General features: G+C 44.0%; 1 protein-coding gene across 1 annotated transcript in view; it reads left to right on the top strand.

Annotated features, from left to right (window-relative positions):
- tm9sf3 (transmembrane 9 superfamily member 3) overlaps window positions 1-15,564 on the top strand; it is a 144,597-nt gene that overhangs the window by 67,223 nt on the left and 61,810 nt on the right. Inside the window, exon 6 of the mRNA XM_080215749.1 lies at window positions 1,729-1,860. Coding sequence (XP_080071875.1) covers window positions 1,729-1,860 — 132 coding nt within the window. The remainder of the gene's footprint in view (window positions 1-1,728; window positions 1,861-15,564) is intronic.

The raw sequence follows: 15,564 nt of genomic DNA, 5'->3' as shown, positions 1-15,564 counted from the left end.
ACTTCAAGTGTAGTGTTGAAAATACAACATTCAGTTTGATAACTCATCTATTCTTCAAGATAGTGCCATGGCATCTTTTATGTTCAGCTGAGAATGCAGATTAATGTCTTATCTGAAAGGTGACATTTTGGTGGCGCTGCTGCCTCACAGCACCAAAGCTCATAGCACCAAGGACCAGGATTAACTTCCTGCCTTTGGGTGACTGCCTGTGTGGATTTTGCACTGTCTGTGTGGGTTTCCTCCCACAGTCCAAAAATGTGCAGGTTAGGGGATTGGTCATTTTAAATACACGGGGTTATGGGGATGGGGGGGGGGGGGGGCCTTTTGAAGAGTCAGTGCAGACTTGATGGGCCGAATTTCTGCCTCCTCCACTGGAGGGATTCAGTAGATCTCTGACAATGCAGCCGCCCTCCGTTGCAATAGAGCATCAGTTTTTATGCTGTTGTCTCACGCGACATTCTGACTGTGAAGGATAATTGAGGGTTCACAGAATTTAGTCTGCGGATACAGTATTATATAGAATAAATATTATATACACATTGGAACATATGTTCGCTCTTCTCCTGTGGGTATTCTCGTAGTTAAAGTGTAACTTAAGTATTGTAAAATCAGCAGCCAGAAGTCCTGATAACACATTGGGACCCACCTTTTCTAAATAATGGCCAGGAGATTAAAGCAGTGCCTGATTGGAAAATCTTTCATTGCAAGATAAAGTTGATGCAGTAATTTTCAGTTGACTAATGTTCATGCTGGACAATAAGTGTTATTGTTCTAGATTAATGAATCTTGCTTTTCCAATTTGTTAGTTGTCCAATATAGCCACAGCTTATCAAAGTTAAAGTTTAGTTAGTAGTCACAAGGAGATGTACATTCACACTGCGATGAAGTTACCGTCCCATAGCTGCCACACTCCGGCGCCTGTCTGGGTACACTGAGTGAGAATTTATCATGGCCAATCCGCCTAACCTGCACATCTTTGGATTGTGGGAGGAAACCCACGTAGACACGGAGAATTTGCAAACTCCACACAGACAGTGACCCAAGCTGGGAATTGAACCCAGGTCCCTGCCACTGTGAGGCAGCAGCGTTAACCACTGCCTCACTGTGTCATAGTCATGTCAGTAGTTCATGTTAATGCAAATAAAGTAAATGACTTTTTTTAAAAATTAGGGGTAGTTCTCGTATAAAAAAAAATGCTGTGTTATCATTTCTTTTAGCCTTCTAATTGTATTCTTTTCCCCAATATTGTCCACTGTCCCCCTAAAGGTGTTGTCTTCTAGTGAGGTATGACTGTATGGGGACTAGTTGCCCTCCTGTACAAAACTTTTTGAGTCCAGTGATTGGGTAATGGCATGCTCTTTAATCATAATGGGTATTATTGCTGATGCTGCCCTGCCCTTGCCCAGTGTGCATATACCAGTTTCCCAGCAGAAGCCACTGAAAATAATTTTCTTCCTCACCTTAATAGAGAGATGGAGCAGGCAGTTACACCTTGCTGAAATCAATTTCAGGCAGGTTAAGAATTAAAAGCAGGACCTTTGATCAGTGTGGTTGAGTTTCCTGATGACTCTAACTACAATGACAGATTGCTTCTGTAGATGTTAAAGCTCATCTTAATGAATATTGATTTGTCTCAGAATTAATTGTAAGATACAACTTTGCATGCCAATTCTGTAAAGTGAAATTAATGTGCAAATTCTTAAGATGCAACTTTTTTTGTGCTGACAGATTCACTGGTTTTCTATCTTCAACTCCTTCATGATGGTGATTTTCCTGGTTGGATTGGTTTCCATGATTTTAATGCGTACGTTACGAAAGGATTATGCTCGGTATAGTAAGGAAGAAGAAATGGATGACATGGTAAGGAGATGTCCTTTGATTGCCATTTTGACAGTCACTGTCCCAAGAGAGGATGCTTGGCCTCTCTTGGGACAAACTTAAGGCTTGTGAGAAGTCTGAAGTAGACCTGCCTTGCTTTGTGCACTAATTAAAGCTACTGGGCCAATCAGTGAATCTGCATGGCCTCTGCATATATTGTTTCATGGGTTCTGAAATTTGGCATAATTGTGTCACTGGCAATTGGTTTGAGATGATCGTAACCACTTAATTTGCAACATTACACTTTGAGCAATGGATTTGGCAAACCGGTTGCTTTTTGAACTGACTGACATGTCTCATTTTTACAGCAACCTGGCAGTAAATTGAGGAATTTCTTTTTAAAAGCAAGGGTGGGGCAGAGTGCCCATTGTTAAAATTAACTGCAATTTCGGCAAGAGATTTTACACACTCCCAAAGTTCATTAGACAACAAACAAAAAGCTGATTACTAAAGCAGTTGATAGAGAAACAAGTTGCCCGAAGTCCATGACCTTTCTTTTTTCTTTTAAGAAAACATTTTGTTGCGTATATATTTGATGTAATAACTTTTTTTTAATGCTTAATAGTTTAAAACTAGACTTCTGATGTCACGATCTTTCACTTAATGAAAGTCGCCATAGGACTATGGCCTCTTTCGTTAAGTGAAAAAGATTTGCCATACCTCAGGCAAGGGGCAAGGCTGAGAAGGCCGAGCCTTAGTGGATAACCTCAGCCGATACAGGAATTGAGCCTGTCTGTTGATGTGGCTCTGCATCGCAAACCAGCTATCCAGTCATTGAGCTAAACCAGCCCCCATTTCAACTGGAGAATGATACACAGGAGACATTGGGAAAATTCCGGATTAATTGACTAGGGTTTCAGTGGCATTGCTATGTCACAATATTTTCTCATTAAGGTCAATGAAAAGCAAAATCAGAAATTGCTGGAAAATCTCAGCAGTTCTGACAGCATCTGTGGAGAGAGAAAATAACTAATGTTTAAAGTCTGGATAATTCTTCGCCAGAACTGGAAATAGGATGAGATTTATATTGTTGCAAGGGGGTGGTGGGGGATGTTGGAGCTGTAGGACTAGCGAATGCTGGAGGCTAGGGAGGGATTGACAAAAACGTTATGGACAAAAGGACAAAGGGAGCATAAATGGTGACAATCATGACCAAGAAGGGTGTTGATAGCGGAACATTCAGAGATCAGAATGTGTTATTAGCAGAGAAAAGACAAATGATAACCTGGAACAGGATGGCCCTGGTCCGGTGCAGGGAGGGAGATGGTGGCGAGGAGCAACAAAAGATGGAAAGTGACAAAACTGGGTGGAAAAATGAATCAATTGAAGAAATGAAAATAAATTTATAGAAATAAAAAGAGTGGAGGAGAAAGTGCACAGTCTGAAGCGATTGAGCTCAGTGTTAAGTCTGGAACACTGTTGCGTGCCTAATCAGAAGATGAGGTGCCCACTCCCTGTGTTCCTTAATTTCGATGTGGATATGCCAGCGTTGGACTGGGGTAAACACAGTAAAAAGTCTGACAACACCAGGTTTAAGTCCAACCGATTTATTTGATAGTAAACTCACTGGCTTTCGAGGTTACGCCCTTCGTCCTTAATTTCCTCTGACACCAAAAAACTGTCTACCCCAGCCTCAAATATATTCGGTGATGGAGCATCCAAAACCTTCTGAGGAAGAGTATTCCAAAGATTCTAATCCTTTGGAGTGAAAAAATTTCTTTATTACTCAATCCTAAATGATCAGACCCTTATCCTGAGTCTGTACCCCGTGTTTTAGATTTCCCAGCCAACAGGAAACGATCTCTCAGCATCCATCCTATCAAATTTCTTCAGAATTTTGTTGGTTTTAATAGGATCACATCTCATTCTTCTAAACTCCAGTGAATATCAATCTAATTTACTCAGCTAGTCATCATAGGGCAACCTCCTCATCCCAGGGACCAATTTAGTGAGTCTTAGCATCCTTAAATGTGGAGATCAAAATGCACAGTATTTCCAATGTCTTGCCAAAATCCTACGCAACTGGAGCAAAAAATCTTTATTCATATACTCCAATCCCCTTAAAATAAAGGCAACTTTGTTATTTGCCTTCTTAATGTTTGCTGCTAACCTGCATGCTAACTTCCTGTGTTCCTTTTCCAAGCGCACCCAAGTCTCATTGAACATCGACAATTGCAGGTTTCACTTCTTTTTAAAAATTCTTTTCTATCTGTGACCAAAGTAAGTATCTTCGCACTTCCTTAGGTTATCCTGCATTCAGTCACCGTATTGCCCACTCACTAACCTGCCCCTATCCCTTGCAGCCTCTGTGTCCTTCCCATGGTTTATCTTTCTACCTAGCTTAGTATGATCAGCAAACTTGTCCTAATCATACTATGTTTTTCTAAGTGCATTGTCAAGACTAGCATTTTCCCATGGTTGATGTCAGGCTAACTGGTCTGTACTGGTCTGAGGAGCAATAGCCTAGTGGCATTATCGCTGGACTGTTAATCCAGAAACTCAGCAAGTGTTCTGGAGACCAGGGTTCGAATCCCGCCATGGCACATGGCGAAATTTGAATTCAGTAAAGAATTAACAATCTACTGATGACCATGAAACCATGATCGATTTTCAGAAAAACCCATTTGGTTCATTAATGTCTTTTAGGGAAGGAAATCTGCCATCCTTACCTGACCTGGCCTACGTGTGACTCCAGACCCATAACATTGTGGTTGACTCTCAATTACCCTGCAAGGGCAACTAGGAATAGGCAATAAATGCTGGCCAACCAGCGGCACCCATGTCCCATGAACAAATTTTAAAAATATCGTTTCATCACTCTCTACTTTCTTGAAAAGCATTGTAACATTTGCCAATTTCTAATCCAATGGAACCATTCCCAAGTCGAAGGAGCTTTGGAATAATCATAGCTAGCATCTCCACTATATCTATATCCACTATCTCCATCACCTACAACCATATCTTTTGGAACCTAGACCACCAGGCTCCAGGGATTACCAGATTCACATCCCTTGAATTTCTTCCATATGTTATCACTGTTGATATCTTAATTTCCTCACTTTTTATCCCTTAGGTTAATATCTATCGCTGGTTCAAAATGTGTCTTCTGTTGTGAATATGTACACACAATATTTGTGCAATGCCTCTGCCATTCTCTTCTTTTCCATGATTTCTCCTGTTTGCCTCTAAGGAATCAGCTTGAGTTATTTGCTTTTTTAACATTGTGATACACGTTCTTACAATGTTTGCTTATTTCCAAACCTTGATTACCTTGTAATTTGCGTGGGTTTCCTCTGGGTGCTCCAGTTTTCTCCCACAGTCTAAAGATGTGTGGGTTGGGTTGATTGACCACGCTAAATTGCCCCTTCGTGTCAGGGGGTTAGTGGAGTAAATAGAGTTAGGAGGATAAGGTCGGGGTGGGGTTGTGGTTGTTGTAGACTTGATGGGCCGAATGGCCTCCTTCTGCACTGTAGGGATTCTGTGATTTTACGATAAGACATAGGAGCAGAATTAGGCCACTCGGCCCATTGAGTTTGCTCTGCCGTTCAATCATGGCTGATGTTTTTCTCATCCCCATTCTCCTCCTTTTCCCCATAACCTCTGATCCCCTAATTAATCAAAAACCTATCTATCTCTGTCTTAAAGACACTTAATGACTTGGCCTCCACAGCCTTCTGAAGCAAAGAGTTCCACAGATTCACCACTCTCTGGCTGAAAAAATTCCTCCTCATCTCTGTTTTAAAGGACCGTCCCTTTAGCCTGAGGTTGTACCTTCTGCTTCTAGTTTTTCCTACTAGTGGAAACGTCCTCTCCACATCCACTCTATCCAGGTCTCGCAGTATCCTGTAAACTTCAGTAAGATTTCCGCCCCCCCACCGCCAAATCCTTTTAAACTCAACATGTACAGACCCAAACTCTTCAACTGTTGCTCATACGACAAGCCCTCCCTTCCATCCTGACCCAACCCCAGTTCAGAGCATGTCCACGGCTTAAGTTAAATGTTTGGCCAAGATACTAGTCTCCCTCAGCTTGGTACAAGCAGGATAGTTTACACTTCAACGTGGCTGAGACAAATATCCTTGCAGAGAGAGAGAGAGATCTGCCAGTGCTGCTGGACAGGATTTAAGCTATTTGGCACGGGGATAGGAGCCTGAGGTGAATTCAGATGGGACAAAATCAAAAACTAAAATGGGAGGCAGAAAATTAATGACTGAGTCTGAAAACCAGAGGAAACAAAAGATCAAAAACAGGGAGTCTGGTTGTGGCTCAAGGGTATATACTTCAGTGCAAGGAGTAAAGCAGATAATTTGAGGGCAAAGATAGAAACATGGCAGTTTGATGAGATAGCTAATAAAGAATATTCATCATATTTATGATTTAGCTAGATATAACATGATTACAGAAAAGAACAAAGCTAAAACAGAAATTAAAGTTTTAAATTGAGGCAGGGCCTATTTTACACGCAGATTTAGCCAAAGTGGATTGGAAACAGGGAAGGTAAATCACTGTCCGAGCACTGCGAGGTGTTAAAAGGGGAGATTCAAGGGGTTAGAAGGGCTTTGAGGTGTTCCCACAAAGAAATAGGTGGGACGGGCAAATCTAGAGCCCCTGAATGTCGAAGAGCTTGCAGAAAAAAGAAGCTTATGTCAGACACTGAAAACCCAATACTACAGAAAGCCAAGAGTATGGACTGAGGGGAAGGGTGAAATCAAAAAGTAAATTAGGAAAGTAAAGAGAGAGCATGATTGGAAAGAGTAGACAGCATAAAAGACCAAAAAGATAATCTATGGGTAGAGATGGAAGATGTAAGCATCTTTAGTGCAGATTCAAGGAGAAGCCTGAAACATTGGATATAAACCATAGGGAGACATAAAAGTATTAAGAGGATTAGCATCCTTGAAAGTGGGTAAATCACAGGGCCAGATGAAATGTACCCCAGGATATCAAAAGAAGCCAGGGAGGAAATAGTGATCGGCTTGACCATCATTTTCCAATCCTCGTTGGACATAGGTGTGTCGTGGAATTAGAGGACTGCTAATGTTGTACCTTTTGTTTAAAAGTGGTGGAAGAGATAGAACAAATAATGATAGGCCAATCAGTCTGAACTTGGTAATAGGCAGATTATTGCAATCGGTTCTGAGACACAGGATAAAATGTCACTTAGGCATGGATTAATTGAGGACATTCGGCATGGATATGTTGAGGGAGGATCATGTCTATGATTAATTTGATAGAATTTTTTGAAGAGGTAACTGGAGGATTGATGAGAGTAGTGCAGTAGATGTAGTTCATGTGGACTTTTACAGGGTTTTTGACAAGATCTCGCGTAGCAGGCTGTTTCAGAAATCAAAGCCCATGGGATCCAGGGACTGAATGCAAACGTAGCTCAAGTCCGCAGGACTGATGGGATCTGTTCTAGAATACTGAGATTGTTGGGCCTTGTACAATATCTTTGTATTCTCTTTATTCATTCACCAAAATGATAGAGAGTGGGATAGCTTGATCTTGGGTTTGGACATAGCTCGGCACAACATCGAGGGCCAAAGGCCCTGTACTGTGCTATACTGTTCTGCCTATCTATTTATTTAGTCTCAGGAGAGGTCCCAAAGGACTGTAAAATAGATAATATTATTCCTTTGTTGAAGAAGGGTAATCTGGGAAATTATAGACCAGTAAGCCTTATGTCAGCGGTAGGGAAATTATTGAAGACTATTCTTAGGGACAGGATTTACTCGCATTTGAAAAAATATGGGCTGACCAGCAATCGACAGCACGGCTTTGTGCAGGGGAGATTGTGTATCTCAAACTTGATTGAGTATTTTGAGGAAGTGACAAAGGTGATTAAGGGCAGGGAGGAGGATGTTTTGTCTACATGGACTTTTGCAAAGCCCTTTGACAAATATCCTCATGGCAGGCTGATATAGGAGGTGATGTCACTCGGGATCCGCAGTGAGCTGATAAGATGTATACAGAACCTAGAAGACAGCAGCAGTGGAAGGGTGTTTTTCTGACTGAAGACCTGTGAACCAGTGGTACTCTGCAGGGATCAGCGCTGGGACCCCTACAGTTTGTAATATATATCAGTGATTTGGAGGAAAATCTAGGTGGTCTGATGAGTAAGTTTGCAGATGACCCAAAGATTGGGGGAGCTGCAGATAGGGAGGAGGATTGCCAGAGGATACAGCAGGATATAGGTAGGTTGGAAAATTGGTGGAGAAATGGCAGATGGACAAATGCAAGGTGATGCATTTGGAAGCAAAGTATACAGCAAAAGGCAGAACCCTTAGAAGTATTAACATACAAAAGGGATCTAGGCTTACAAGTCCATGGTTACCTGAAAGTGGCAACGTAAGTGAATAAGATGGTCAAGAAGGCATATGGCATGTTTGCCAACATCGGTCAGGGCATTTAGTATAAAAATTGGCAAGTCATGTTAAAACTGCATAGAACTTTAGTTAGGCCACATTTGGAATATTGCGTACAGTTCTGGTTGCTACACTATCAGAAGGATAGAACATAGAACACTACAGCACAAACAGGCCCTTCGGCCCACAAGTTATGCCGATCACATCCATACCTACCAAGCCATAGAACTATCTGTAACTCCCAATCCCATTAAATCCCATATACTCATCCAGAAGTCTTTTAAAATACCCCAGTGAGTTTGCCAATTCCACTCACTCACCACCCTCCGAGTGAAAAACACCTCCTCTGTACTTCCCAGCACCTTAAACTGCTGTCCTGTCATAGCGACCATGTCAGCCCTGGGAAATAGCCTCCAAGAATCCACCCAATCTATTCCTTTCAACATTTTATAAACCTCTATCAGGTCACCTCTCAACCTTTGTCTCTCCAGGGAGAAGAGACCGAGCTCCCTCAACCTATCTTCATAAGGCATGCCTCCGAATCCAGGCAACATCCTTGTAAATCTCCTCGGCACCCTTTCTATAGCTTCCACATCCTTCCTGTAGTGAGGTGACCAGAACTGCGCACAGTACTCCAACTGGGGTCTGACAAGGGTCTTATAAAGTTGCAGCATTACCTCCTGACTCCTAAACTCAATCCCTCGATTGATGAAGGCCAGTACACCATACGCTTTCTTGACCACATCCTCCACCTGCGAGGCCGATTTGAGCTTCCTATGGACCTGGACCCCAAGATCCTTCTGCTCCTCAGCACTGCAATGTGAAGGCTTTGGAGAGAGTGCAAGAAAAGGTTTACCAGGATGCTGCCTGGTTTGGAGGGTATTAGCTATCAGGAGAGATTGCACAGACTTGGCTTGTTTTCACTTGATCATCGGAAGCTGAGGGTGATCTGATAAAAATTTACAAAATTATGAGAGGCATTGTTGGAGTGGATAGTCGGGACTCTTCGCAGTGTAGAAATGTCAGTCACTAGGGGAGGTAGGTTTAAGGTTAAAGGAGGAAAGTTTAAAGGAGATGTGGGAGGCAGATTTTTTACACAAAAGATGTTAAGTGTCTGAAATATGCTGTCACAAATGTACTGTGCAGAAGAGGAGGTAGAAGCAGATACAATACCAACATTTGAAGCACCTTGACAGATACATGAATAGGCAGGGAATAGAGGGGTACAGACTGCATAGAGGCAAAAAGGCCTTTTAGTTTAGAAAGGCATCATGTGTTGGCACAGGTTTGGTGGGCCAGAGAGCCTGTTTTTCTGCTACACTGTTCTTTGTTCTTTAACCATACAACCTTTTGCATATCGGATAGTAACAGATATAGGAAGTCAAAATGTCCCACAAGAGGGAGCTGTGGGGCATTTACATTCATAGTCATCTGCCATTTATAATTTTGCTTCTTTAGCAACTTTGCCACAATTCACTGACAATGGATCAACAGATTCTTGTACACTGCCTGTGCTTCTTCCTCTCCTTACAATAAGGAGCAGCCTTCAAATCAGTCAGTTACCATGCTTGTCAAATAGCTCAAACTCCACAGGTAACCACCGACAGTAAATCCCTTATCGCGTCTTACATTGTTCCAAGCGGCTTTAAGGTTTATAAACAAGAACAAAGAACAGTACAACACAGAAAACAGGCCCTTCAGCCCTCCAAGCCTCTGCCGCTTGTTGGTCCAACTAGACCATTCATTTGTATCCCTTCATTCCCAAGTCTGCTCATGTGACTATCCAGGTAAGTGTTAAATGATCCCAGCGTGTCTGCCTCCACCACCCTCTGGCAGTGCATTCCAGGCCCCCACCAGCCTCTGTGTAAAAAGAAGTCTCTTTGATATCTGAGTTAAACCTCGCCCCTCTCACCTTGAGAACATAAGAACATAAGAAATAGGAGCAGGAGTAGGCCATCCAGCCCTTCGAGCCTGCCCCGCCATTCAATAAGATCATGGCTGATCTGTTGTGGCTCAGTTCCACTTTCCCGCCCTCTCCCCATAACCCTTAATCCCCTCTCTTATCAAGAACCCATCAACCGGCTTCTTAAAAATATTTAGCGAGGCAGCCTCCACCACTTCAACGGGCAGAGAATTCCAGAGATTCACCACCCTTTGAGTGAAGAAGTTCCTCCTCAACTCCGTTCTAAACTGCCTCCCCTTTATCTTGAGGCTGTGCCCCCTAGTCCTACTGTCTTTTTTGAGCGGGAAGAGTCTCTCCACCTCTATCCTATCCATCCCATTCATCATCTTATACGTCTCAATGAGATCTCCCCTCATTCTTCTAAACTCTAACGAGTACAAGCCTAGTTTATTCAGCCTCTCCTCATAGCTCAATCCCCTCAACTCCGGTATCAGCCTAGTAAACCTCCTCTGCACTCCCTCCAGGGCCAAAATATCCTTGCGCAGGTGCGGCGCCCAAAACTGCACACAGTACTCCAGCTGCGGCCTCACCAATGCCCTATACAGCTGCAGCAAGACCTCCCTACTTTTATATTCAATCCCCCTCGCTATGAAGGCCAGCATCCCATTCGCCTTCCTGGCCACCTGCTGCACCTGCAAGCTGGGTTTTTGCGACTCATGCACAAGGACCCCGAGGTCCCTCTGCACCGTCGCCTGCTGCAGTTTTTCGCCACGTAAGTAATAGTCCTTCCTACCATTCTTCCTACCAAAGTGGACCACCTCACACTTGCCAACATTAAATTCCATTTGCCATTTCCTGGCCCATTCGCCCAGCCTATCTAGATCCTTCTGCAGACTCTCCACACCCTCCGCACAATTGACCCCTCGTGATCGTCACCTCCGACCTGGGAAAAAGCTTCCCACTATTCACCCTATCCATACCCTTCATAATTTTGTGCACTTCTATTAGGTCTCGCCTCATTCTCTGTCTTTCCAGGGAGAACAACCCCAGTTTACCCAATCTGTTTTCATAGATAAGACCCTTCGTACCAGGCAACATCCTGGTAAACCTCCTCTGCACTCTCTCCGAAGCCTCCACATCCTTCTGGTAGTGTGGCGACCAGAATAGGTGAGGATGATGTCAGGACTGGAAAATTGCAGCTATGAGGAAAGATTGGATAGCCTGGGGTGGTTCTGCTCAGAAGAGAGGAGGCTGAGAGGAGATTGAGGTGTCCAAGAATGTTGAGGGGCCTGGATAAAAGAATGGGATGTATTTATTTCTCTCAGCAAAGAGGTCAGTGACTCGGGGGCGAAGATTTAGTGATTGGTAGATGGATTAGTGAATAGATGAAGAAAAGTATTTTCTTCAGAGAATGGTAGGAGTTTGAAACTAACTGCCTGAAAGGGTTTTGGAGACATGGGATATCCCACTCTTCTGGAAGGTGTCTGGATGTCTACCAAAAGTCCCTTCCAGGCTACAGAGCAAGGGCAGGAAGATGTGATTAGGCTGGGGAATAGTTTTTAGGCAGGCAGACATTTTATGGGCCATGTGGTATTCTTGTGTGCCATAAATGTTTTTGCAATTTTTGTATTTTCAAAACTCTCTAAATATCTAGGAAGGGGGAATGTACAGGGAGGGTGGGGGAATGGCATGGTGAATTGCTACTTGGGAGAGCCAGCAGGGACACACTGAGCCAAATGGCCTTCTGTGCTGTTCTGATTTTATGATTGGGTGGGCATGCCAGCTTCGTGTATTAGAATAATGATCAAAGACACAAGTTCAAATACCATCATAACAGCAGAGAAATTTAATTTTAGTTAATTACACAGGTCCAGAATTAAAAGCTAATATTGATGAAGGTCTGAAATTCCTGGATTTTTGTCGAACCTAACTGATTCAGTAACGCTCTTTAGAGAGGGAAATCTGTGGTCTTACCTGATCTGACCTATCTTTTAATCCAGGCCCACATCAATGTGATGCCTCATAAATGCTTTCTGGAATATCCGAGCAAACTTCCTAGTTTCATCAAACCACTGCATGGAAGCCAAATAAAAATAACATTGCAAGGACCATCTGGCATTAATTTACGCACACCAAGACAGACAACCCTGAAAAGCTGCCTTCATTGGCATCTTGAGGACTTGGGCCAAAATTGGGAGAGTTATCCCCGGGGCTAGTTGACCGACAATCTGATGTATTATTCTCACAGAATCATATCTCTCAGCCAATGTCCTCCTCTCCATTAAAAGGTCATATGTGGAACTACTTGCTGACAAATACTACAGTGGTCAATACCATTTACAAATTGGATAACTAAGCAGTCTGAGCCTGCACTCCATAAGACCTAGATAACATTCAGGTTTGGGCTGATAATTGGCAAGTTGTATTCATTCCACACCAGTGCCAGGCAATGATCATTTCCAATAAGAGAATCTCTAGGCATCTACCTTTGACTTTCAGTGTTCCCCTATCAACATCCTGTGCTCACCGTTCACCAGAAACCTAACTGGGTTAGCAGGTGTACATTGCATTCTTCTGTTTGAAGCCTGACTAGTGTGTGAGTCATCTTAGCCCACTTTGCTCTATGTGAGAGAGGTGCATACGCGCACTCTCAGTAAGCTTTACGCTCTTGAGTGGGAGGCAGCCAGAGTGGGATTGAAATTTGGAGTAATGAGGTAATTAGAATGGTAAATCTATTTTTTTTTTAAGTCATAAATTTAGTGGTCTAGTTAGTTGGTAAAAAGGAGCTGCCCCACCAAAATAGCTGAGTGGCAGTTATCTGTCAATCACCTGAAGCTTGGTACGGCAAGCTTCCAATTGGGCGGCATGGTAGCATAGTGGTTAGCACTGCTGCTTCACAGCTCCAGGGACCTGGGTTCAATTCCTGGCTTGGGTCACTGTTGTGTGGAGTTTGCACATTCTCCTCGTGTCTGCGTGGGTTTCCTCCGGGTGTTCTGGTTTCCTCCCACAGTCCAAAGATGTGCGGGTTGATAGGTTGATTGACCAGGCTAAAATTGCCCCTTAGTATCCTGAGGTAGGTAGGTTAGAGGGATTAATGGGTAGAATATGTAGGGATATGAGAATAGGCTGTGGGTGGGTTTGTGGTTGGTGCAGACTCGATGGGCCGAATGGCCTCTTTCTGAGGTGTAGGATTTCTATGATTCTAGATTAGAGGCAAAAGGTGTTAATTGTATTCTGTCAAAATGAGGCAGCCAGGTTGGGATTGAAACTTGATAATTCAGTGCAGAATGGGAGAGGTGCTTTTTCCTTTTTTGTTTTGTTTTCTTTTTGCTTGTTAACTGTTAATCTGCAGGGAGAGATACAGAGAGTACCTGGGAAGATAGGTGATATAAAGACCTACCTTGGGTATCTGCAGCGATAAGAACATAAGAACATAAGAAATAGGAGCAGGAGTAGGCCATCTAGCCCTTCGAGCCTGCCCCGCCATTCAATAAGATCATGGCTGATCTGTTGTGGCTCAGTTCCACTTTCCCGCCCTCTCCCCATAACCCTTAATCCCCTCTCTTATCAAGAACCCATCAACCCGCTTCTTAAAAATATTTAGCGAGGCAGCCTCCACCACTTCAACGGGCAGAGAATTCCAGAGATTCACCACCCTTTGAGTGAAGAAGTTCCTCCTCAACTCCGTTCTAAACCGCCTCCCCTTTATCTTGAGGCTGTGCCCCCTAGTCCTACTGTCTTTTTTGAGCGGGAAGAGTCTCTCCACCTCTATCCTATCCATCCCATTCATCATCTTATACGTCTCAATGAGATCTCCCCTCATTCTTCTAAACTCTAACGAGTACAAGCCTAGTTTATTCAGCCTCTCCTCATAGCTCAATCCCCTCAACTCCAGTATCAGCCTAGTAAACCTCCTCTGCACTCCCTCCAGGGCCAAAATATCCTTGCGCAGGTGTGGCGCCCAAAACTGCACACAGTACTCCAGCTGCGGCCTCACCAATGCCCTATACAGCTGCAGCAAGACCTCCCTACTTTTATATTCAATCCCCCTCGCTATGAAGGCCAGCATCCCATTCGCCTTCCTGACCACCTGCTGCACCTGCAAGCTGGGTTTTTGCGACTCATGCACAAGGACCCCGAGGTCCCTCTGCACCGTCGCCTGCTGCAGTTTTTCGCCCCGTAAGTAATAGTCCTTCCTACCATTCTTCCTACCAAAGTGGACCACCTCACACTTGCCAACATTAAATTCCATTTGCCATTTCCTGGCCCATTCGCCCAGCCTATCTAGATCCTTCTGCAGACTCTCCACACCCTCCGCACAATTTGCCTTTCCCCCAATCTTGGTGTCATCAGCAAATTTCGACACCCTGCACTCGGTTCCCTCCTCCAGATCATCTATATAAATGGTAAATAGCTGAGGCCCCAGCACCGACCCCTGGGGCACCCCACTAGTCACCAACCGCCAATCCGAATAGCACCCATTGACCCCCACTCTCTGCCTCCTATTTGACAACCAATCCTCTATCCACGCTAACACCCTACCCCCAACTCCATGTCCCCTGACCTTCTGCAATAACCTCTTGTGAGGTACCTTGTCAAACGCCTTCTGAAAATCCAGAAAGACCACATCCACCGGCTCTCCTCTATCCACTGCCCTAGACACATCCTCATAGAACTCCAGTAAATTTGTCAGACACGACTTCCCTTTAATGAAACCGTGTTGCGTCCGCCCTATCAAGCAATTCCCTTCAAGATGCCTCGCAATTTCCTCCTTAATGACGGATTCTAACATTTTACCTACCACAGACGTTAAACTAACCGGCCTATAATTCCCCGCCTTTTGCCTGGCACCCTTCTTAAACAACGGCGTAACATTAGCCGTTTTCCAATCTTCCGGCACTTCCCCGGAATCCAGCGACGTCTGGAAAATAACCACCAAGGCATCCACTATCACCTCCGCCATTTCTTTCAGAACCCTCGGATGCATTCCATCCGGTCCTGGGGACTTGTCCACAATCAGCCCCTCCAGTCTGTCGAGCACCACCTCTCTAGTAACAGTAATGTCATTAAGACCCTCCATTCCTACCACCTTTCCATCTCTAACACCCGGCAAATTATTCACGTCCTCCTCCGTGAAGACAGAAACAAAAAAGTTATTCAAGACCTTAGCCATATCCCCATCCCCTACCACTAGCTCCCCTTTCTCATCCTCTAAAGGACCAACGTTCACCCTAGCCAGCCTCTTCCTTTTTATATATTTATAAAAACTCTTGCTATCCTTTTTTATATTAAGTGCTAGCCCAGCCTCATAGCTTCTCCTACCCTCCTTTATCAACTTCTTTGTCAATCTTTGTTGACATTTAAACCTTTCCCAATCCTCTTCTCGCCCACTGCTCTTAGCTACTCTAAATTCCTCCG

Source organism: Carcharhinus amblyrhynchos, chromosome 31 (genome assembly GCF_965287045.1).
Source record: "Carcharhinus amblyrhynchos chromosome 31, sCarAmb.v2.hapA, whole genome shotgun sequence".
Classification (NCBI taxonomy): Eukaryota; Metazoa; Chordata; class Chondrichthyes; order Carcharhiniformes; family Carcharhinidae; genus Carcharhinus; species Carcharhinus amblyrhynchos.
The sequence above is the reverse complement of the archived record's forward strand: the minus strand, read 5'-3'. Positions and strand labels throughout refer to the sequence as shown.